A 25,500-nucleotide genomic window follows, 5' to 3' on the forward strand; every position below is an offset into this window, starting at 1 on the left:
ATGGGCAAACAGTAAGTCACACAGATATTAGAATATAACATTCATGGCTTATTATTATTTCATATATAAACCTTTACTTCAAAGTGTTATCTAAAATAACATACATGGTTACCAGACAAAATAGCCCATATAAACTATGCTGAAAATACCATCTTTATTTACAGGAACCTAATTTAAATGAACTTTAAGTGTGTTTGAGGTCTGCAACAACCTCCTGTCTCAGAGCTGAGTCCCAGCCCAGATGATTCTGCTGGGCAGAGCTCTAAGGAGGAAGAGACTCCTCACACATGTGAAGAAAGCACTGGCCATGGGGCTCACCTGCTGCTGGAAGGGGTGGGAAGCAGTTTCCAAACTATCACTCTGTGCTCAGGTGAGGTGTCCTGTTACCCACCCCACCCTTCAGACTTTACTGTGACATGTAACCTTAGTTCAACTGAACCCTAAATCTGCTCTTGGCTGTGTTCTGCCTTACCATGTGAAATAATTTAGCCCAAAAAAAAAAAAAAAGAGAAAAAAATATCTTAGCCTTTCTGCTTGAGCTTCTACATATGTAGCATTATCTTCTAATATTGCTGGTAATCACAACTACAGGTAATAAGCAAAAAGAAAATCAGAAATAAATGACGTTATTTTATAGGCACTTCTATAACCATGTAATTCGCTCCACAGTTAATTTGCTGAATTCTAATATCTGCTTTATAGAAAAACAACTGCCTTGGGTTGTATGAAAATGCTGCCTTTGAGAGCTACAAAATCCCACACTGCTTTACCGAGGATGAATTAGATTCCAGTAGACAAACAGAGCACCCAGTATGCACTGAGAACCAGCTCTCACAGAGCCTTGTATTAGCACTATTAGCACTTGTTCTTTCCTGATTTAATGGAAATGCTGTGCCTCAAAAGAAACAGCTAATCAGATAATCACATTATACCCTATCTCACAGGCCTTGGAGCAGCCAAGCTCCCAGAAAAATCATTGAATAAGACAACAGGATTACAGCTTTAATGGCTACATGTTGTATTCGTCACAAAGCACGGCCAACATTCACACCGAGGTTGTAAGATTATTACATGGTTACCTGTGCTCTATAAAATAGAGATGTCGCACTGAACAGATCATGAAACAGTACTGCAGTATGAGGTATTATTAGTATGTTATTTTTATTATTATTCATCATTACCTATGACCAAGACATTGGTACTTCAGTGTACAACACATACAGATGGGTTTAACAGATGGAATATTGACAGATTTAAACCTTTTGGATCTGTTGTCTATCCACAAGATCTGGAAGTAAGGCATATGGTCAGCAGAATAGGAGAGTTTAAATAAACCACCCGAGTGCTTTGCTTTCCTCCCACACACCTTAACTCTGCCAGTCATGCTGCTGGATTCCTCAAATCTCATATCTTGGGGAGGTCATACCTGAGGAAGGCTGTTAGCTGGCTGAAACATCATTCTTTTAGCTTTCTCGCTTTCCTGTGTACAAAGGAAACAAACAATGAATAGCTAAAGGGCTTAGTCTTTTTACAAACCTTGACAGAGCTTTCTGCTAGGAAGAGAACCGTGCAGCCCGAGAGGCTTCATTTGCTCCTGCTCGCACATTTACACACATCTGACACTTTATTCCACTCCAGGGACCGTGACATGAAATTGTAGAACTGATCACACATCCGTGAGAGAAGCTCGACAGTTTTCCCAGGCAGCCCTGCCAAAACTCCCCATCAGTAGCTGCAAACAGAGTTAGTTAGCAGGGAGGCCACTTGGCAACCAAATGCTTTTGCTTTTGCAATCTTACAGCGTGGCGCCGCTTCCTTTTGGGCTGCACGCACTCCTGCCCGTGCCACGGCCACTGGAAAGCCTGGCATGGCACCTGGCTGCTCTGGCTCCCCACGTCCTCAGAGTCAGAGTCATCCTGCTGCACCGAAGGGAAATGCCTGTCTGGATAAATCTCTTTCAGTTTGTCCTCGAAGAACTCGTCCAGGCACCGTCCAGCCTCAGCAACCTCGGAGTCTGGCTGTAAGGGAAGGAATAACCATTCAGTTAATAACCACAGGCAGGAACCAAACCCAGATGACAACCCCAGCCCAGCATCTCTCCTTGGCTCTGTCTGCTGCATCTCCATCAGCCTCTGCACACTTTCTACAGCCCATTAGTCCCTCTGCATTTCCAGTCTAAGTAAAAAACAGAAGCTGCTGTTAAGGAACACATTTGTGCACCTCTAAGAAGTAGAGCAGTGAACTAGAAAGAATAGCAGTCATCACTGCTTAGGAATCTCTATGCATCTTATTTTCCCTAGGTATTTTGCTGGCTGTGACTAGATTCTCACAGCAAACACAGCAACATTCCATAGAGTTGTCTGTGAAAATGCCCCTCTTTAATTTTAGATCCAAGATCCTCTTAATTTTGTATGTCAAGTTCTCAGATACACATATAACTTCATATAAACTTCATTCTGGTCATTAAAAAAACCCCAAATATAATTTCCAAAGAATAAAATTGATTAATACTTCTGTTTATCCCAATCCTATATCTAATTTCCCCAGACCCAGTAGCTGCAGCAGTGTGACAGCCCTGAAAGAGCCAGCCCCTGCTTTGTCTCCCCCCACCCATAGATATTGGAAACATACATAATTGAACTTTGCACAGTTCCAAAACATGAGACGCACGTCAGTCACAAGCTCCTCGGGTGCAGAGTAGTGGGACTTGTCCTTTTTTTGCAGCTTCTTTCGTATGGTGGACAAATCCATTGGTCTTTTGATGATCTGATAATAATGCCGAGCCTGCAGTAAAAAAAAAAAGGCAGGTGTGTGACATTTTTAATTAAAACATTTCCTCTCCAGTGACTTCTATGTATTTTTGGACAGAAGTCACTGCAGAGGAGTCCTTGCATGAGGGCAGAGAGCTCCAATCTTTCAGTGCCTACACTTGCACATCATCTTCCTGGAGGCTTTTTGATTTAGTTAAAACACATTTGTTTGCAAGATTGATCCTAAAAATAGCACACTTCAGTGACTACTCTGCTGCTTGCACTTTGTAAAGTTTATCCCCAGATAACCATAACCCCAATTTAACCATGATCAATAACATATGTAACATTGATAATTAGCTGACATTTTCCCCAAGCAATTACAAGAAGAATGTGCTGAGATACTTTCAGCTGATAATGTGGGAAGTAGTCTGTCAAGAGTGACTCAAAAAAGGATACTGTGCACTCTTGTGAAAGTTCAAGAAAAGTCTTTTTCAATGATCATCAGCTACCAGGATATCCCACTCCTTAAATCTTTCTGCTTGTTAGGTAATTTGACCCATCAATTCATTGCAAGCTTTACTAGGTGGAATGGATTTTATATCATTATTTAAACTACTCCTTCACATAAAACCTTTATTTTTCCCCCTTCAACTTTTTAGCACATGGTGCTCTATTTTTACAATAGTGTGAGTCTCCATCTTCCTTAAAGCAGACAGTTAATACTGCAAATGTGAAATACATGGAAAAAGCAAATATCTCTGCATCTTCCCCTGCACACAGTGACATTTACCCTCTGTGCACAGCACAAGAAAGGAGGGAGTTCAGGGCTGCTTCTAGAGCAGACCTCACTTATGACAATACAACATTCTCCATGTACATGGCAAATCAACTTTTTTAATCACTGGAACCCCTCACACACCTCTGCCATTCTACCATTCAGCTTCTTAAATTGGCACTCAAACATGGCCTGAACACTGGCCAAACATTCCCCTGCCTCTGGCCTGACACCTTCAAGGCACTTGGAAGAGGCAAACACCCACCCTTCCCTAGGAAGCAGTACTGCTCAGGAAAAAAAACCCTCATTAATATCTTTCAAGAAGACAAAGGAGAAATTTGTGAGGTTCTCTGGATTCCCTCTGATCCCTGCACGTGCAGTTCTTACCAGGGGACTGACAGGTTCGTGGAAGGGGAGGCTCATACTGCTGCAGAACAGGGAAAGCACCAGCTTTTCACACTTCTGTGGAAGCCAAAGTCAAAATACAGTTTAATTTAAAACAGGGGAGTTTCATTCTTGCCCTTAGTTAATCAACCATACTAACAAAAAGAGAATTCTCATATAGACTGTCCATTTCTGATGCAAAATGGCACTTCACTCTACTCAGGGGGGTGTTTTGTCTCATAGCATTGTTATACCTTGGAAAATAAGGATAGCCAAGAAATGCAAGAAAAGAAACATTTTCCTGGAAATTCCACTATCATTATTTGCTTTGTGCACTCCAGATCTATTCCTTGGCTTTCAACTGAAAGAACAAAAATGTGAAGGACTTAAATGGGCAATGCTTCCCACTGCTCATATGCATTCATGCAAATCCATGTAAGTTGGTAGCACTGTATGAAAACTATTCTCTTTAATCATCATTAGCTTTAAAACAATTATACTAGTGTTTGGCTCATTCCTTACTGGAAAAAAAATGCACTACATAAACATTATAAGCCATATTTTCTCACAAACAATGGAAATTTTAAATCAACTCAATTCTCTAAATAACACTTCACTGTTTGAGACCCAATTCCCAACAATTTCGGCCCAGTTGTACCAAATCCAGTAGAAACAGAGCCAGCTCAGAATCTGCACTCAGTTGTGTGGACTCCTCTGTGTCCAGTTATCACCAATATACAAACAACATCTATTTTGAATTTATGCCTTCCAAATACCATGGACCTTTAAAAAAGGCATTTATTTAATGGAAGATTTGGTAGAGAAAACTAGTAATAAGTATGTAAACTGATAATCTTTCCTCTAGGCTGAGTTAAGAGCCTAAATATCTTCAAGGGAATTAATGGGGCATTAGAAGAAGACTGTATGATGATTTCAGTCCAACTGAAAGTCAAAAAGTGTCTTCATCACAAAAATGTCATTGCACTGGCCCAAGCAGATGTCTGAGAAGGTGCCAAGTTTTAAAGGGAAAAATTGTCACAAACCAGGCAAAACTGACTCATGGAAACTCTGCTCTTGAGTGTGACTTCCCTGCTGGAAGTAGAAAAGAATTCCACATCTGCCTGCTTCATCTTTCTATAACATTGTTAAACTGAACAGCAATGTCCAGAAAGAAGAGAATGACATAATCAAATTATAACAATGCTTTTGTTGCATTTACTACTGTGTAGCAGCCAAGTGAAAACCATCACCTCTCTCATGGCAAAGCAAAGCCTCGTGCTGAGATGATGTGGCCTGCTCTAAATATGCAGAATTTAATGATTCCCACCTTCTGGTCACAGTCACCAAGGCCATGCTGTGCATTGAGGCTGTAACGTGTGTTTTCACAGTCATATTCCACCTCTGGCTTCACTGGATTACGGCAAAGCGAGCACACCCATTCCCCCCTGCAAAACAAGAAACCAAAAAAACTCGTGGGGAAGTTTTTCCACAAACTTGTCAATCAGCAAATCTCAGAAATCACTCTTTGGAAAGCCTCATCCTTAACTAGCATTATGACTGCAGGCAATCTGAAGCCCATTGTACCAGATATTCTTCATTGGATTCGAATCCAGTTGGAAGTGTAATCATTTCAGATTCCATTCACGGCTCTTTTCCTCTCATAAAGGAAAAAAAAACTACAAAATTGTGTTTGAAATCATCTACCAGCAGTGCATGCAGCTGCACTGATTCAAGTGCTGCTCTGAAAAAAAAATGCTAAGGAAAAACAAGCAGCAATTGGTTCATAAGACAAACCCAGACCCTTTTGATAACTGAGATACTTATTATCAACTGATATTATAATTGACATACTTATCTAAGAAATCAACATTATCAGAAAAGGTGAGATAAATCACAGGTCCCCAAACCAAATAGACATAATCTTGCAAGGGCATTTGTGTCCATGCTAGCAGCTGCATTTTCAGAAACCTCTTGAAGAATTTCGTGAAGGCAGTGATGCAACTTCTACAACATCAGAGTCTGAATAACTACTGATGAAGATATATTCAATAATTATGTATATAGAACTTTAGTTAAGGGAATTAATTTACTTCATTAAAGTTTGACTTTGCCTAGAAAGCTTATTCTAACAGGAAAGCTTGGTTTTCACATTGCTTTGAAACTAGAAGGTAATAATAATTCCACTATTAGAGAAAAGAATGAAAAACCAAGAGCTGAAAAGTCCTGGTTTTTAAACAAAAAGAAGAAACCAGAATCTCCAAATTAATACCTTACAACGTATTTTTCTCAGCTGAGACAATTATTTGAGCGTGGCTCAAATGAAGTAGACTTTGGTTCCACTTAGCAATGATTTATAACAGAATTCACCACAGTAATGCACATTATTCAGTCTCACTTTTAAGTTTGGTATGTGGATGTGTGTCTATTTCTGGTTCGTTACATACAATGTATCTGTGACAAGAGAACGTATCTCAGGGAAAGCAGTGGCTGAAATATTTCCACAAAAGCCCTGATAATCCTACATTTCCCATAAAATCTGCTAAGAAACTGAATAAAAACTCACTGACTGTCCTTCCTTTGTGCTAATCTCTGTTCTGCCAAGAAGAGCTGATATCTACACTCCAGATGCTACTTGAGTTAGGATTTTATTTTTCTCCAGTGAGTCATATAAAAGTTTAAACTCAGCTCTGCCACCTCCTTTGCTGTACTGGCCAGCTAAGTGCAGCAAGGGCACAGGGGCAGGAAACAGTTCTTTTTTATAATTCATTTTGTTCCTAGCATGTAAGACAAAAAAAGTATCCAAAAAGGCAAGTGAGCAGGGATAAGGCTCAGCCTTTTCAGCCTCGAAACATCAATCCCTGAGGCTGTCTTTGACATCCAGAGATGCAGTGAGCAGGAGCAGCACAGTGGTGAAATGTCATCCATACTCACACTGGGAAGCTGAGCAGGGCTGGGACGTGGCAGGAGAGGTGGAAGACCTTGGGGCAGTGATCACAGCACAGCAGCTCTCCTCCATTCAGACACACAGCACAGAAATCCTCATTTTCAATTGGACTGGCTTCCTGAGCTACTGGGGATTTTTTCGTGCTGGAGATGCCATTGCTGAGCTTCTGATCAGCAGATGGAGATTGTGTCTGTCCTGCAGCCTGGGAAATTAGAAATCTCCTGTCCTCTGAGTTCTCCTCTTTGGATTTCTGTCCTTCAGCTGGATTTTCTTTATTTATCTTGAAGGAAGAAAAATCTGGGATCACACAACCATCATTTTCACCCATCAAGCATAAAGCATCATTGGTTATCTGCAGATAAACAAGTATTTCTTGTACTTGGAAGACACAACCACCAGCAATTTTATAACAGGTGCTTCCAAGTACCTGTCTGCAGTGAGCTCTGCTGGGGAGGGCACTGAGGTTCAGCAGCCCCATGCTCTTGGCATTTGCCACTGTGTGGCCAGGCCACCTTGGCCAGGTCATTCCTTCCAGGTAGCTCAGTCAGAGAGCTGTGCAGATTCCACACCACTGGTGCTAGAAATAGGATATTCTGCAATCTCACTTGCAAATTTTAGGGTAAACAGCTCAAACCCACCACCATCCACACCAAAAAACCCCAAACATAAAAACAGTATGGGTCTTTTTTCCACCAGAAATTGTTGTTTCTCTCTGTGGAAAGTTCACTCTCAAGACTCCACTGAAGCAATAGAATAAAAATCTTTTAAAAATCTGTTACACTGTGATTTCTGGGATTGGTTCCTATCCTTCCAGCATATATTCAGGCCAGTTTTAAGCTATTTATCCTGTATTTGTAACCAGACAGGTGAGCCAAGTTGTTCCTTAGTGTATGAAAACACTCCAGAGAGATACTTGTCAGAAAAGGAAGATGCAGGGAGCTCCACAGCGAGCTCAAAGCTGTATTGTCTTTACCACAACCCATCACAGAAGTACCCGAGGGCCAAATAAATCAGCAGACTTTTATTTTTTTAGTGTACAATATTCCAGAAACTGTTCCCACAAGCCAGTGTGATGAAGGGGAGGAGGCAGGCAATCCCACTGACCTTTATGGACATGCTTGAGGAGCGTGTGCCACACTCGATCACCAGCAGGAAATTGCCCTCCTGCTCCTTCTGGGGCTGGAGCTTGAACACTGGCAGCTCCCCCACCTCGGAGGCAGATACCTTCAGACGCTCCAGCCTCACATAGGGGATCTTCTGCTCCTTAGGGCCAGCTCTGCAGCCCAAAGGACACACGGTTAAATTCGTCCACACCCCACAAAATTCTCCTCCCCGCTCAGTTTCATGCACCTTTTGTTGTTTGTGCTCCTTTTCCTTTGTAACTGTGCTGGCCAAACGCTGGAAATCTTGATTTTTTTTTTCCACAAACCAATTCTTTAAGAAATGTGAACGTGATCACTTTAAATTAATCATAGGTGTAACTAACTATATTATACTATACTCCTAACTCCTGTTACTAACTCTTGTTCTAAAGCTTTGCCCTGCTCTGTATATTCTTAATTACTGCAATTAAAGTAATATTTTATACTTTTCAGTGTGGCTGGCTTCAACAGGAACACAGCACATCATCAACTTTACCATATTATCACAGCAGTGGCTGAAAATCCAATTTTATAAAATTGTTGAGGAGATGTTAATCTTGTTCTCATTATGTCTTTTATTTTTCGTTGGGGCTTAACTTTTTCTAATCGTTCCAGTGAGATAAGTTGCAAATATTTATTTGTTCTAGAAAATTACACAGAAATACCTGAATTCACACTTCATTTTCATTGTTGTTTTCAAGTTTGAGGGCACTTTACAACTTTCAGAACTATTATCTATAGGGAATCTAGAATTCTTTTTAAGTTCTTCATCATCATTAAGTACGACAAATTTTATAAATACATGCATCAAATTTCACAGCCCGTGCTTTTGTATAAAAAAAAAGACTGTGCTACCTGACATTCTGATTGCTTTTCATATCCATTTCAAAATGTTCCTTTTCACAGTTATTGGAATCTGGAACAGAAGATAAGAAAACGAATAAAATATTTATAATATCACAGGCAGATTAGGGTAGAAAGTACTTCAATATTCATGTACTTCTGACTGGTGTTTAATATGATATTATAAGTGAATTATGGAATAATTTCATCTATATGTATAGAAAATGTGCATGCTATTTTCTGTTCTGGTGCAAAGCCTTTGTCTTTCTTTTCTACTTTTAACCACAGATTCTGTTCTAAATATGAGGAGCACACATGAAATATTTTGTGGAAATGGTTTCATTCCTGGGGAATTATATATGTACACATATATATCACATACATCCACACAGATGGAACAATGTAAGTAATCCTCTTTATACAGCCTTCACTTGAGAAAAACACACCCAAGGGAGTCTGAACCCCTGAGGCTCAGGAAATCTTTGTGGTCTCCAGCTCCATGCTAAGAAGATTCTGGATAATTCCAGTTACTTGAAAAAGGAAGAAAATTGTGTCTCCCATCCGCCACCACAGGACAAAAGTTACACTATAATTCCTTTCTTTCCTCCAGCCTCTGGAACATATAAACACAGAATTCAAAACTGTCTGCTATATAAGCATTTAGCTGTATCAGCAAGTGGCTGTAGCTTTGACTGACATTAAACACAAGTAATAACACGGTTCTGGGGAGGTGGGACAGGATAGAGACAAATGTCCCAGTGGATGCTCTCAGAAATACAAGTCCACTGAAAAGATTTCATAATCCCACCTTCTTTTGTTAGGAATTAGTTTGACATGGCCAGTACAAACAGGAAACAAACACAATATGGTGGTTATCTCAAGAGAGAAGAAGGTCAGATAAAGATGATTTTTAAAAGAAAATCTAGCTCAGGGCAACAGTTCTTCAGCCATGGCTTGAAAGCAATTTCCCTCTAAGGTATTCTCTTTTTTGCAGACACAAGAAACAATAAAACAAAGACTAACAAGGAAAGGTGCATTTCCCATCACACCTAAGGCATTATTCACTTGTGATTGTTGCTCAGGGTAGCCCTGCCATGGACAGGATTAGTGAAGGGAGTCTGCACACCGAGCTGAGGGAGCAGCTGTCACTGCACACTGCCAAAGCAGAGGATGTTCCAGTGGTGCTGGGCTCCTGAATTAACCAACATTTCCATCAGCAACCAGGCCCATCCAACAGCAGTGCCCAAAAAAATTTGTGGGAAACACCAAACTAGAGGGGTTGCAACGTGGAGAATGCTTCCAGTTAAAAATAGACCTTAGGGCATCAGAGAAAAAAAATCTCTCAAATCAGTAAGACTGAATTGAGATAACTGTGCTCATGAAAGGTCAGATGAATGTCATCCCAAAGGAGAACAACTGGCTAGGAAAATGTTTTTGGGAGGAACTAAGGGTTAAGGTGGGCTGTTCTCTGCACAGGAGTTGACCACCTAATGGTGCTGCTGCAGAAGGGAGGAATCCAGGGATCCAGCAGCAGGGATCCAGCAGCAGGGAGTGTAACACACAAGGAGCTGGTACCCTGATCCTGCATGGCACCCCAGGGGCCTCAGCTGAGCACTGCTTTTGGCCGTGGGCAGAACTCCTTAATTGCACAGAGCCCAAAATAGCACAGAGGAATGAGGTGGTTTTGAAAAAATCAAACCCCTGGCCCATGCAGAGAGACTGAAACCATGAGATTTGTTTAGTCTAGGAAAGAGAAGAGGAGGGGAGGGTGTTTATGAAAGTCATAAGAAAGAAAAGTGGCTGTAAGAGGGAAAACGACCATAATTTGTACAATTTTTTTACCACATCCTGCGTGCCTAGGATAAGAATTATTTAGTTTTAAACTAAGCTGAAATGTTTAGGTTTGCTATTAGAAAAGGATGAGTCACTGGAGACATATCCCAGAAGGAATGAGGCTTGGCAGCACAGCAATGCTGAAGCCAGCAAGTCCTACCAAGAGCCACCAGCAGAGTTAACACTGCCCTTGCAGCAGAATTCATCTTTTATGGTGCACTGGTGGCTGGACCTCCTCACTTAAACACCTCTCACACCCTTAAACACTGACAGGACAGGAATTTCTCACTCCTGATCCTTCCTGGTGAGAAGGGAGCAGCACTGAATCCAACACTCAAGGCTTCCCAAAGGGAATATAAAACACCATTTTACACCCAGCAAATCTGTAGCATCCACCACTGACAGGGAGAATCTGGGTGCTGGGGCTGCCTCTGTGTGTGGTGTCACACACCCCACACCTCACATTGCATTGCTGCTCCTCCCCTGGACACTGCAGCCTGGCTGGGACACAGCTTTTTAGGGATGCTCCTGATTCTCAGAGCTCACAAAAATGATTGTGGCATAATTGCCACGGTTTGGCACAGGACATAGAAGAGAAGACAAATACATTTCCCTGGCTCACTGGGCTAGGCCTCCTTTGTACTAATTAGAATTCTCTGAATAAAAATACAGCACGGAGAGAGAAATATTAATTCATCCTTTAGAGAGAAATGCAGCCAAATATTGGCATAAGTCACGGGATAACAGCTTGATCCTGCAATCCCTTGCTTGCATGAATAGTCCCATTGACTTTCAGAGTTTGCAGGAACGAGGCTTTAGAGTGTAGCACGATGCTGGCAATTTGCCCACGAAAAGAGTTAAGCAAAGTCTAATTCTCCATTAGGGCTGGAGAAACAGGCCTTGGCTGAAGGGAATGTTCCACAGCAGACAGAGCCAAGCAAAGGCACACGCTGTGCAATGTGTTAACAAAAATTTGGTATGCTACTGATGTGAAGGACTTAGCAGAAGGCACGTTACATTTAGGAAGTAATGTGGGGTTTTTTTTTTAATTGAATTTGGACTCTTCAAACCAGCTCTTCAGTAGTCATAACTCCAGGTCTCATTAACAGGAGTGCTTCTAAGAGAACTAATACACCAGGTACTTCACACACACACACTCGTTTCTGCTTCACAGATGAGGCATGTTACAAATTCAAAGCATATCATTTCCATGTTTTTCCTCCACAAATGAGATCAAACACACTTTTCCACTGGATTAAGTACTCTGATAACATTTGAAGCTTGCTGGAAAAGTCCATTTGCATGTAAGTATATTAATAAGTATACTGCTTTACCATGCTTGCAATGCACAGTGTTAAGAAAGAAAAAAAAAAAAAACTAAAGAAAATAATGAAAAGTCTGGTACCTTCTTTGCTTCTAGGTTGTCTCATTCTGGCATTCACAGGCAGGAAAGAAGTGTTGCTGAGCAGTTCAGAAGGAGAAGTGCAATGCTGAGACTTTTTGATTGAAAGATTAATAGGTTCTTCCATCACTTTTTGCATAGAAAGAGTTAATTCATTAACTACCTCTTGCCCAGCAGAAGCCAAGCTGTTTTCTAGAAGACAATCCACAGCACTGAGGTCTTCATTTTCTAGCTGCAGGGGAAGAAAGAAATGCAGAATTCTATCAGTTTTCTTTCTTTTCACGTTAAGAAAATAATTTGTAATCAGCCTTCAAACACCAGATAAGGAATAATTTACCCATTGAAACATTAATTTGTTTTGACTGATTGGCCAGCGATAACGTGCTGCAAATGAAAGAGGATTCCCTGTCAGCAGAGGGTTTGAGCCATCCCTACCTTGCATTTGGTGCCTCCCTGGAGAGCATCCCCTGGTGTGAGGCCAGCAGGAGCCCCAGGGTCACTGGGAGCCGTGCCCAGTGCCAGGCTGTAGCTGGGCAGGGGCTCTGGTGCAGTGTCACAGTCACAGGGGGCGTTTGGGGACGGGCCAAGTGTCACTGCAGCTGCACCTTTCACCTGTGGGTCGGATAACCTCGTTGGAGATAATTCCATTTCCGTGCTGTTTGGAAAGCCCACAAGGCTTAAGGATGCTGAAGGCTGGGAGAAGCAAAAAGAAGAAAAAAAAAATCCAGTATATTAATAAGCTTTTCAGCAGCAAAATGCTACTGTTCTTTCTATAAGAGATGAGATGCTCGGTTCCAGCTTGACATAATCAAACAGTTGTGTCACAAGGGCTGTAAGAATCTATTGTAATCCTATACTATTTCCAAAAGCTTTAGATTCTCCACCATTAAAACTGAAAACTGGAAAAGGACACAAGTGGGTTACTCTTCTGGTGCTTACAAAAGATTGTCTTCCTTAGACCAATTCAAGAGATTCTGATTTTTAATTCCTACAGTGATTGGGAAATCTATGTAGAACACCATACCAAATTAATCCTTGACATAAACCCTATTCTTTTCCATTAAATTTTCCCAGAAGAAATAAGATTCAAATCAGAAATTTTGTCATTTTATTAAAAGATCATCAGATCATTCAGAAAGAGGATTCAGAAGAAATAAGATTTAATTCTGACACAAGTACATGAAGTTATTGTTTCTGTTAATGATGCTGCAAACTTTATGATAGTTGGTCCCATTAAAACCTAAAGCATTTCCCTTTTCAATATCATAGATGAAATGCAGAAATATCCTATATATACTAATGAAGAAATATGTCCAGTTTCCAAAGAAAGGGAATATTTAACAAATTATCAATATACTTTTTTTATTGTCTCATGATTTGTCACTACCAAACCCACAGAGACACAGTTACACAAACCCACTCCTCTAGGTGACTCCATCACATCCTGGAACTTGGGACTGTACTGAAAACAAGACTCTTCTAACACCCATGTGAAGCAAATAAAAGCAATTTAAGGAAGTGTACAGATCTTCAAGTCACTTGAATATACAACTTTCCCTTGATTTCACCACAGTTCATTGGTGTTTCACCCTTTCCATTTGGCTGACTCTATCCTCCTCATTTTACTGCAATACAGTAGGTAGCACTCATTTTAATATAAATTGAGACAATAGAAATGTGTCCATTGCATCTGAATTAGTTTAAATTTATTGTTGTACTTATTTCTCTGCTAGAGGCCTGTGACTCAGAAGCAAATCTGAGATAGCACCTGTTTCCTAAATTTAATAAGTATTTTTCTCAACATATACTCCAGGATTTTGATACTTGTGCCCACCTTAACCCCACAGTGGTAAAGACTGCAGCCTAGCCTGAGCTGTCAGATGTGTCTGTGAAAATCCTACCTCGTGCCAGTCTTGGATTCATTCCTGTGCTTGCAATGCCCAGCAGCTCTGTGCTCACACTGCCCACAGACCCGAATTTCCACCTAACAACGGATGCAACTTCATTTCCTCTCTGTCAGTTCAAGAGAATCTACCATGAGAGCCTTGCCTGAAGAGTGACCACTTAATTTGATGAGATAAAACACGCCTGCATTAGAGACAGCAAGAGGTCAGCTCTTGTGCAGAGCCAGGGGAGTTTGTGCCATTGCACCACTCAGAGCTGCTGGGAGCCTGCTTTAAACTGTGCCTCCATGCAGAAGGCAGCCCAGGGATCACTGGGCTGGGAATTGGTCATTCTCCCCTCTTCACTCACATGGGCATCCCTGAATCTAAGATGTCTGAGCCAGAACAACTTTTTGGGAGCAGGTGGAACTAGTCATACATGTTCTTCCCACTTTGAGCTGAAAACTAGAGCACAGCCAATAAGGAAATGCACCAGAGGAGGCCCAAACTTGCTGTACAGACTGTCTGATAGAACATTCCTAACAAAACTTTGGTTTGAAACCTCAGCAATCTCCATAGGTCAGCAAGGAATCCACTTCTCATGGCCACACTTCCTAAAGTCCACAGAGATCAAAAGTGTTTATTTGCCACCACAGTTTGCTTGTGACAGGTTCCTGCAATTGCAGTGACAAACAGGATGTACCAAGTCCACGTTTTCCTTTTCATTCCATCGCTCATTTTATCACAAGCCTTTTTCAGATGACAGAATTAACATGTGAATTGTTCCCATATCACTCACAAAAAACTAAAACCAGCAGAATTCGTGCTTGAGCTGAAGATGAACCATAATCAGCCCTTGCCTTTTCCCCTTTTTTCAAAGTCCACTGTGAGCATTAATTAAGCCCTTGTGAGGTAGTTAAATATTCATTTAGTCAGGTTCTCTAAAGCATGGAGCATCTACAAACTCCAGAGTCAATAGGAACACCCTAGGGCTGTACTCCATTGGGAATGGGCATGCTGAGGCATACACATGGCAGCCACACCACCCAAAATTTTGTTCCCATGTCAGCTGGAGACCTTCTGGCCATTCAGTTCCCCCAGTCACTGCCCACATCTTCCTTGACTCCTTTGCAAGCACCTGCCATCACCTCATGTAGTGAGACCTGACCCTCTGTGTGAGCTCAGGTGAAATGTTCCCCCTCCTAAGGCAAGGTAGGATCACTCCTGGCTCCAGTGAGACAAAGTTTACTTACTGAGAGCAGTCACTGGGATGACTCCTAGTGAAGGGAAAAAAAAATATGGAGACACACACTTAAGGTTTGGTTATAGCTATAATTTTCAGAAAGGTGAAATTCAGTTGCATGGTGTGGTTATGTCCTTTTTTTACTCTTCCAGCCAGCATCAGTTTCTTCAGAGATCTTTTTAGATTATATAAGCCAATGTAAAACCCCATTCTTGTTGAAAAGAATAATGAGGCCATCAAACTGCCATCTGTCTTTCCCTTGGGGCAAAAGTTAATTTTGTGGTTATTTTAATGATGAAGCAACATTATGATCTTTCAGTGCAAAATATTAAAACTCACAGTTAAGAACAGACACATTCCATCCTGATCCATGGAGCTGCTGTCAAGTGTGAAGTGAACAATGCACTGGGAACAAGGCTCATTAATAGACTATTAATTCACTCCCTAAAATAATCATTTCTTTTGCCATTAGCAAAAATTTCTCTTTTCCCTTGACAGTTCAGCTAGTTTTTGCAAATGGGATGCCTTTAAAGGATTTATCTGTTTTATAAAAGCTCTATTGCTCTTACATTGCAACATTTGAACAACAACAAGCATTAATTATGCTCTTGGGCAGAGGGTGGCTTCAGCTGTTGGTTAATTTTGAACTTTTTGACATTTTAATGTACACTCTGGCACATTGAATTACATCTGTGTCACTATAAATGGAATTCTCATTGTCTCATAATTAATTTTGCTCTGATGATCTTTATAATAGAATGGCAGCAGCATCACCACCCCAAAATGCCTCCTATCACAATTTTCTTACCTATGGTAGTGAAACTTAAGAAAAAAGAACATGCAAAGTGCCTTCAGAGAACAAAATATAGACATATGGCTCAGTTCAAATATTTCTTTGATCACTGTTGCATTCAAAAAAGGTCCAGTGTAAACATGCAGCACCAATACAGAAGAATTCTGAGAAGCAAATACTTACCTTGAAACAGTGGGACTAGGATTTGTTAGGATTTGTTTTGGCAAAGTCTCAGGGCTGTTGACATTAAGTGCCACTGATAAAGCAAGCTAAAAACTGGGGAGCACCAATTCTCTTTGCAATGGGAGAAACACCACGCTGCAAATGGTTGCAGAGTAATGAAGGGCTGCTATTAAGTGGAGCAATCCCCCTGGCAGCTCATTATGCTGGAAGGTTAAACAAATGTACTACTCCAATCCAGTTGCTTAACACAGCAGCACTGATAACACAGTGGGCTGCACATGCTTCCCCTTCCCAGCTTCAGAGCACAATCCAAAGGATTTCCTTTCTGCTTTCACGAGAAAAAAAAAAAAAAGAATCCAAATCTTCCTTAAAAATTTGTCTGAATAAACTGGAGCAGGCTTAAAGCTGAAGGAGGAAGAGATTGCACGGAGCAAGCAGCATCATGTTTTATTTATCTTCCTTTTTTTCAGGTCAAAGGAAAAAGGTTTTGTAAAATTAACATTCTGGGAAATGTACCTAATTGCATTAAGCATGAAGGCATTTGTGCTGTGAGCAGTTCAACTCTATAAAGTAAAAAATATACAGTCTGTTACTTTAGAAATTTATAGTACCCCAAATTCCAAGCTATTATTTCCTTAATCACGAATTCCTCTATAATTAATAGTCATTAAGGGGGAAAAAATAGCAGCAGCAAACCCATTTTGGTGCCAAGCTCAGATCTGAAGTTCTAGGGCTGGATATTAAGATATTATTACTTTCAGTCACTAAATAATCACAACATGCTCTGTTTAATATTACCATCAAATAAAATCTCTACTGTATCCTCCAGCCCCCTTCCCACAAATTTCATGTGTTTTTAAAGAAAAAAAAAAAACAAGTTCCACCATGAACTGTCACTCTATTAGCCTTCCATCAAATGCTACCACAGCATATACTTGGAATAAAAGAGAAGCCTCTCAGAGTGCTCTGAGGAGTGCACCTTGGATAGCATGGAATATTTCCCAGGATTTCCCCATTTCAGGTAATTTATGGTGCTTGAGACAAACAGAGCTCTTCAACTAAGAAGCTGGAACTTGTTTTGAATCAAAAAGAATGCAACAAATACGATGCACTACACAATATTTCCATGCATTTACACTTTCATTACTAATCCTGGTCACTCTGCCTCAAAAAACATTTATCAAAATCACAAAGGATGGGGAAAATGATCAAACACATGAAGGACCAAATGGCTTTCATGAAAGAAAACCCAAGTCTAGAGCAGTTACTTTCAAGCTTCAAATGGAAACTTTCAAGAATAAATTCAATGTATACCTATAAAATACAGATCTTATGAATGAGGTGAGTACAGAGTGATTATTCCCTGATTTTCCTAACACATAAACTAGAAGGTGTTTGAGTGCACTATCAGGGAAGAGATTTAAGGTAAGCAAACATAGGAACTTCTCATGCAATGCAAAACTCAGTGCAGAATGCTGAGTATTCTACACGAGCATTAAAATGGACCCAAAATAATGAATTAGACAAATTCACAGACCAGAGGTCTGTAAAGAGCTCTACATCACAATTGTCTGGGTACAATTATCTGGTCAGAAAGTCCTTGAAGTACTTTCAGAATGTGGGAGAGTTCACATCAGTTTCCATTTGTCTGTTTCTGATGCCCTTCCCCAAGGATCTGCTCTTGACTGTATCTCTATAGGATCAGATGCAGCTGATCAGTGATACCTCACTAATACAGTGCACAACATATTCAGAGATGCACTTGAAGCAGAAGATGAACTAACAGAGGTAAGGGTCTTGCTCCAAACTACAGAAAGTAGTACAAGAATGGAGTGTGAGGAACAGAGATGTCTGCTGCAGTGGTGCCTGAGGATCAAATTAGAAATTTGTGCTCTAGATGTACAGTAATCATGGCATTTCTGCAAATGCTAGATGCAGACCTCATGCTCATCACAGCTAGAAATGATAATTAGGTATGTGCAAACAAAACAGACTGTATTCTTATTGCCCCTGAAAACATAATTAGGTCCAAAATATCTTATTATTCTTGCCTTTATTCCAGAATAGGTGACCTCTGTAGTCCTGTGCACAATTTAATAACTTGATATCATATTATGTAAAAGCAGCAAGATCATATCATTGCAGAAGGCTGGTCACCCTTTCCACAAAACTGGAGACTAATTGAGTTCTCATTCCTTCACACTGCAACTTAGCAATTCCATAGCTTGTGTAAAATCTGTTTGCTAGAGTTTGGCACAATCCCCTGGAAATGCAGAGCAGGTAACCCAAAATCTAATCAGAAATTTCTTCTCTGTCTTGCTGGCATTCTTACTGGAGAGGTTGGGTATTTGACAGGCATGGAGACAGAACAACTCCACAATCAAACCAGAGGTTCTGCCCGTGTGAGTGAAGTATTCTGACAGGGGAATATCAAGAGAAAATTACAGCCATGTTCCACATTAACAGGAAGCTTTCATTCCTAGTGTGGAATTCTTTAAAAGATGCTAATCAAGCCCGGAATTATGCAAAGTGCAACATTATATCAATCAATGGCCTAAGCACAGAAACATTTATTCTGCACCAAAAAAAGTTAATTCACAGAAAAAGAATAGTTAGAGGAATATACAGGAAGACAGAAAGACTGACAAAATATCACCATTAATGTTCCAAACTGAGAAAAACAAAGGAAAACTATCCCAAAATATTTAAATCCTGAACTATTAAGAACTTCTTCTCTATATCACTTTACAAATAAATATAATTCTGTATGCAGAGAATTCTCTAGTTTTCAGTCTATAATATCAAATTCTTACCATAAACACGTTTCAAAATTAATGCACAGAGGTTTAATTACATGAGCACTCAAATCTTGCCCCACTCCAAAATAAAGGAAACCACTGAGCTAATGAAAGCTTTTATTTCCGTATTTTTTTGGACAGACCTTGGCAACCATTTCACTAGACAGTTAATTCAGGTGCACAGTGCTTTCTCTTTAATGAAAGAATCTCAGCAGACAGGGAATGATGTACTCCACTAGGAATTCTGGGCCAGCTGAAGGCTCCAGAGTTCAGCAGAAATGCAACACAAGGCCAAGAAGTCCAACAGCAATTATTGTCCCCAAGACAGAACAGTTCTTCTCCAGGCAGCAGGTTTATGTAGCCATTTTCTCTACCATATTTTTCAAATATTTCGTGCTTGTCCACATTCACTTTCTCCACATCTTCCAAGACCATCTTGAGAGAGATGAAACGTTCTGAATTTAGGCCGCGTGAGAGCACATGGACAAACACCTATGCAGAAATTTTTGTCTGGAGATGTGAAAACATTTAATCAGGTGAACCTGATGAGAATGAACAGACACTCCCTTGTTCTTAAACAGGAACCAATCCACTATTTAACTCAGATTTAATCCAATTGTCAGCAAAGGCACTCAGACATCTTTAATGAGTGTTCATGAAGAATATATTTCAAGGGTTTGCTTGCTGTGCTTTTTCCCTTCATGATTTCTGATTTGCCAGAGCTGTCAGGATGTTCATCCCAGATGTCTTCAGCCCAAACAATTCATTAGAAGAGATGAATACAAAGTTGAGGTTCTGTAGCTGTTAAACATTCTCACTTCTTGAAGAGGTACCAGGCACCTCTCGTGCTTTCTGCACAAGGGCATTCACTTCTTAACACCTTTAGAAAAAATAAAATCCTTTTTCTTTTCCCTAGAAGTATCCTCCCTTTGCCACCTTCTCAACTTCTACAGCAAATCAGCCCTTCCTCCTTAATTTCTCCTGCTTTTCCCATCAGACTACACTAGTCTCTCTCTCTTGCACATCTGCTTCCATTTTCTTTCCTCTTTCTGACGTTTCTTGCTTAAGCTGTTGGGAATAACCTTCCATTACAGGTCCATAAAACAGATTTCTTTGTGGCTTTCAAATCTGATTTGCATGCTGCTTCCAGGCCTGTATCTCTGCAACTCCCAAAGGGATCTCCAACAATTCTCTGGATGGCTATTGCATCATAAATATGTTGCATCAACATAGTAACATACAAAAGAAGGAAAAATAACTTGCTTTTTGAGGCTAGAAAGACAAGTACTTCCACAATATTCTGCAGACAAATTCCAAGGAAAAATAAAAACTATGGAAGTCTTCTACATGGTACACAAAATGAGTCATGCACTGAAGTAACAGATTTAAAAAACCAGAATATGATGTGTTGCTTGGAGTGTTTTAAACAAACTGTACAGACTAAAAGGGAGCTTCTCTGCTTCAAAAGCACAGGTGGTATCCAGAGCCAGGGTCTCCTGACAACTCTTGGCCTTCCTGGTTGTGCTCATGCTGCTTCTTCAGTGGTCACAGCCTCTCAGTAGGTGGGAAGACCAAAGCCTGGCTCTATTGTGCATTAAAATATTCTAGATATACAGAAATTGTGATTTTTCTGCTTATAACAATGAGAAGAATTTAAGGCACCCTGCCTTCAGCAGTAATTAGTGGTGTTGTTTCTGGGGCAACTATTTGGAAGACTTCTTCTCAGGCATGATTTCATCAGCACCTCTGACTCCTGCTTTATTTATTTTTTTCCAAATTAACTGCTTCTGGTACAGTAGTTAGCAAGTCCTAGTAATTAAATCCCTAGGCACAGGAGCTAGACAGAATTTAAGCAGTGAAGAAAAAGAGCTTCAATTTATTTGCCAGCTCATGTCTAACAATCATGCCAGCCAGACCTAAACACAATCAGCCTCCAGAAGTGTTACTCATCCTGGAACCTTACTGGGAGACACACACAAGGTTAAGCTATGACTGTCTTCCAAAACTTACCAGCCATTTGGCTGACTTTTACTGCATTTTAATTTTTTCCACCTGATTGCAAACTCCAATGCCACACACATTCAATGTTATCAAATCATGTTTTCCCTTTAAATTTTTTTTTTTTTTAAGAAGTTCTTTATACCTTTCTCACCGGATGGAAAGTTGATTGTTGCAGTGTGCTCTCAGGGGAGTGGCTCCTGACACTGGCTTCTTCATCTAATAATTGTGGCAGGGAGGGACTGTCACTTTTGTCCAGAGGAGGGACAGGCTTCTGGGCATCAGCTTCTGTGGAGCTCTCACAGACCTACAAACCACAAATGAGAATTTGTATTTCCAACATCTCAGGAGGAAAAATGGTAACAAATTCACATCAAGTCACAGCATTATGACAAGCCCAAAAAGATTAAAACAGAGGTGGTCAAGGCAACCCTGAGCACAGAGATAAATGGAGAAAGATTTCTCTGAAATACTAATGAATTCTTGAAAAAAACAAAAAGACTCAATAAAGCTGCTGAAATGTACAGCTACACCAAAAGCCTGCAGTCTGCCCTTGCAGGTAATCTACTTTGAGAATGATTCAAGGTGGCAGCTCCACTGAATTTACCCAATGGGAAGTCCAAGCCACCTTTCCACTATTTTAAATGAATTTTCAAACCACTTAATTCTGCAGCTGATCTGCCTTGTAGTTTGGATGCTGACCACCAAGCACTGTCCCTCTTCCAAAAGAAGGATTCTTACTAACAGAGGAAAAGGGAAGAGATTAGCCCTGCTGACAAAACTGCAGCACAACAGCATGTGTGGGTAATGATGATAATCTTCAATGACATGATGCAGAGCAAGAGAATGGGAAATAACTCTCAGAACAATAAATTGTCTCCACTCTCTTCAATAATAATTCAGAATCTAATGCTTTTTAAGGCCTCAATGCTTAATGTTTCCAGTAAAAAACAGAGAGTTGAAATGCAGAGTGAAACTACTGCAGTCCTCCAGTCACCTATTTACAGAGCAGCAGTGATGGTGCTTTTATTGTCCCTCGTTGCTGCCCACCTTGTCTATTGAGACATTGAGATCTTTGGGATCCAGGCAGGTTATGCAGCACTTTACAGAAAATTTTGGCCAATCTGCACGAGGCACGAAACCTCCATGCTGCATACATGGACAGGACACCAACAGAAACTTCAGAGAAATACATGAAACCTCAAAGGTGTGTCCAATTCCTGAACTTACACCGACTAAATGCAGTAGGAAATTACTTTGAGAGAACATACTTGTGCTTCATCTTGGCCCTGCTGCTGTGCTGGGGCTGGCTGCCTCACTATGTAGTTGATCTGACCAACGATAGTCTGCTGAACGTGCTGAGGTGGCTTGGCTTGGTTCAGCTGCAAGCTGGGCTGTCCCTGGGCCTGCAGGAGAAGCTCCAGGTCCTTCTTCATCTCCTCCAGCTCCAGCTGGTGGTGCATGATGTCCAGGCTCTGCTGGATGACTTGCTTGTGGGTGCTGTCGTCGTGCCCAGGCTGGGGGGATGCCAGCGGCACCGGCGGCGGTGGCTGCAGCACATGGCTGGGTTTTACCTTCTGGAGGTGGCCCAGCTGCACTCCCACAGCTGATGTCTGCACAGGAGCCTGGGGGTGGGTGGTGTGAGCCTGCTGAGCCTCGTGGGGCACACCAGCACAGCCCTGGGGTGGGAAGGGCTTTCCCACCCTGCCGGACACGGACACGTTCTCCGGCTCCGAGCGCGGGCGCTGCTCCAGCTTCCCAGGCTGGGGGACACCCCGGGCATCCCTGTCCTGCTGCTGCAGGCTGTACTGCAGGGGGAAGTGCTGCTGGTGGAGGGCAGGAGGCTGGTGGAAGGCCTTGTGGTGGCTCATGTCTGGGTAAGAAGGCTGGGCTTTGTTTGGGTGAGGGATGCTGAGGCAGTGGGAGCAGCACTGCAGCGCAGGTGGGAATTGGGGTGGCTGGCTGCTCTCCAGCTGGGGGGCTGGGGAGTGGTGCCCATGGTACACAGAGGGCTGGAACCCTGCAATATTCCCGCAGAGCAGCACATCTGGGTGAGAGAAGTGTCCACCTTCCATTGTGAAACCCCCTAGGAAAAAAGGAAAAAAAAACAAACCAGCAAATTTACTCCCTCCTACGGCCTTGAAAAATTTATACAATAAAAATTGTACACAAGGAAATGGCCATCGTTCACATTTCAAATATAAAAGATATTCAAATATTCTATCCAAACAGTCTGCCACTATATATTCAAGACAAATTTTCCAATATTTATCTAGTTATTTCAATTCACACCAAACTCCCACTGTCAGTCGAACTTATGGTTGAATTACCCAGCAAATACTTTGAAAAATTGACTTTATTTTATCTTAACTGATGGATATGGCTTGCACTTTCATTTTTTACTGAAGTATGAGCTTATCTCCTCATCCATAAGCACAGGTACAAAAGACAGCTTCCAGGACGCAAGTGACAAAAATAAAATAGATTAATGTTTTGTAGGTGAGACATAAAAGCTGGAAATAGAAGTGGCTTATGAAATGATCTTGTTCATGTGTTTCATCAAGAGATTACTCCCTGCAACACTTTTGATAGTGTTTTACCCCTTTTTTAGGTTTTAATACCTTAAAATGGGAAGAGAACTGATCTTTTAGATCAGCGATCAGCCCACTGAGCTGAATGCAGTAAAAACCCATTGCAGTTGGGACACCTGTAGCTGCTGGGAAACAAAGTCACAGTATGGACACCTGTCATACAGGTAACCCTGCAATTATTGCACAGTCAGTGTCTTAAAGGCATCTTTGTGCCTATCAATTGCAAATGTCTCAACACTGCTCAGCTCATCTGGCCACTAAGAGAGTGAAAGCAGCAGAGACCTCAATGGTCTTTTGGTGAATGGATATAAATGCAAAGTTCAGCCACACTCGCTTTTCTTCAGAACACAGCAAGAGTTTCAAAACTGGATGTCAAAACAAAAAAGGGGAGCCACTGTATTGTGTGCATCCGTTTAGCCTAGCTTTGGGCATTTGCCTTTTATCATTTCCTTACCCAAGTTGGAGAGTTGCTTAGTCCAGTAGGTGGGATCCCAAGTGAACCTGATCTTCAGAGGAGGGCCCGTGTCTGTGTTGCAGTTTGTCTCCAGCAAGCGCTGGATCTGAAACACAATCTGGTGACACATCAAAGGACAAGGATTTTACTCACAATTCTAACAGCTTGGAAAATATTTTATTTGAGCAACACCAAAGCCTTAAAAAATTACTGCCCAACAAGAACTGCTGTGGGGGTCAGCCTAACTGGTATTCCAGGTCAGGCAACCATCACTGAAGAAGAGTTATATCCAACCCTAGACCGTGGGAAGCATTTGCTTATTGTGGTGATCCCACAGAAAAGTTCCCAAAGAGTTATGGGACTGCCCATGTTAATATCTAATTTACTAGTCAATTGTCACCACTCCCACATCCAGAATGTTCTCCCTTCCTTGTGTTCCCACTGGCCCCCAGCTGGTGCATTGTTCCACCCCACCTACCTCACTGGACCCTGCTTTCCCTCATCCCACCTCTGCACCACTTTCCCCTATACCCACTGGACCCCACTTCAACTCCACCTCCACTCCTACCCCATATTTAAACCCTGGACTTCCCTTAATCCTTGTCTTTGACCACCAGCTCCTAAAGAGACCTCCCCCCCTTGGTTGCTGTAATTGGATTTTTGGGCCTTATAACACTTTTACTTTCACTGTTATTAAAGTGTTTTATGTTGCTAAGCCGTGGTCATTGCACTGTCTTCTTTATTTTGCTACTTATACCCTGAATATCTGAGAACCCTAAAAAGGATTGTCAGGGACCACCCTCGACCCCAGTACATTGCTCTTACCAGTTCCTTGCTGAAGAGAAATGGGATGGATTTTTTACTGCACACAGCCCAGCTGATGAAGTTCTGCACGTGTTCTACCTGTCTGCCTAAAACCACAACACCTTGCAGCTGCTGCTCCAGCCTCTGCTTCCTCTCGCTGGTGATCTTCTGTTAACAACATGGATCAGTAGGAAAGGGCTGTCATTCTTCACACACACACAGCTGGCACTGCATTATGCAGCATTTGCAGCAATGCTGTTCTTCACAATCAAATCTAACTCGGGAGATAAGTCTGAATTCAGGAAGAGCAATGACTTCCCCAGGAGCACAATCTGCATCATTCTGGCCTCGGTTTAACAGAATAACAGAACCCAAGAAAAGCTGTACAAGTTGGATCAAATTTGTACCTGGGCCACTTTCAATTTCTGGAAATTCTGATCGGCAATTTTTCTCCTCAGCACATTACAAAATAAAATCTTATGTACTTCAACTGGACATACAAAAACTGAAGAGTCAAAACTCAACAGTTCTGTTACAAAAATTAGACCAAAGAATCATTTCTGAAACAGGGTATTAATTGTGCTGCTAGTGGGCTCCTACAAATTAAACATTAAAATCAGAAGCTGGTTTGTTTCCTAAGTATTCAAAAGCTGCACACATATTCTCTGTAAATGCAT

At 41.3% G+C, this 25,500-nt stretch overlaps 1 protein-coding gene across 3 annotated transcripts in view; it reads right to left on the bottom strand.

Annotated features, from left to right (window-relative positions):
* Positions 1 to 1,139: 1,139 nt before the first annotated feature.
* Positions 1,140 to 25,500, bottom strand: part of TRIM66 (tripartite motif containing 66) — a 45,876-nt gene continuing 21,515 nt past the window's right edge. Inside the window, exons 7-20 of one of the 3 annotated variants that reach the window (XM_014876374.2) lie at positions 24,845 to 24,991; positions 24,020 to 24,137; positions 22,246 to 23,060; positions 21,120 to 21,281; positions 12,512 to 12,769; positions 12,080 to 12,308; positions 8,854 to 8,914; positions 7,961 to 8,132; positions 6,844 to 7,136; positions 5,240 to 5,357; positions 3,916 to 3,990; positions 2,632 to 2,784; positions 1,800 to 2,018; positions 1,140 to 1,480 (exon numbers count right to left, since the gene is read on the bottom strand). In XM_014876374.2, the coding sequence (XP_014731860.2) occupies positions 1,421 to 1,480; positions 1,800 to 2,018; positions 2,632 to 2,784; positions 3,916 to 3,990; positions 5,240 to 5,357; positions 6,844 to 7,136; positions 7,961 to 8,132; positions 8,854 to 8,914; positions 12,080 to 12,308; positions 12,512 to 12,769; positions 21,120 to 21,281; positions 22,246 to 23,060; positions 24,020 to 24,137; positions 24,845 to 24,991 (2,880 nt within the window). In that variant the 3' untranslated portion in view covers positions 1,140 to 1,420. Of the gene's footprint in view, positions 2,019 to 2,631; positions 2,785 to 3,915; positions 3,991 to 5,239; positions 5,358 to 6,843; positions 7,137 to 7,960; positions 8,133 to 8,853; positions 8,915 to 12,079; positions 12,309 to 12,511; positions 12,770 to 21,119; positions 21,282 to 22,245; positions 23,061 to 24,019; positions 24,138 to 24,844; positions 24,992 to 25,500 lie in introns of all 3 variants that reach the window. The other 2 variants (XM_088175336.1, XM_088175335.1) reach the window with 2 other exon arrangements.

The sequence above is a fragment of the Sturnus vulgaris genome, chromosome 18 (assembly GCF_052056855.1).
Source record: "Sturnus vulgaris isolate bStuVul1 chromosome 18, bStuVul1.hap1, whole genome shotgun sequence".
Taxonomy (NCBI): Eukaryota; Metazoa; Chordata; class Aves; order Passeriformes; family Sturnidae; genus Sturnus; species Sturnus vulgaris.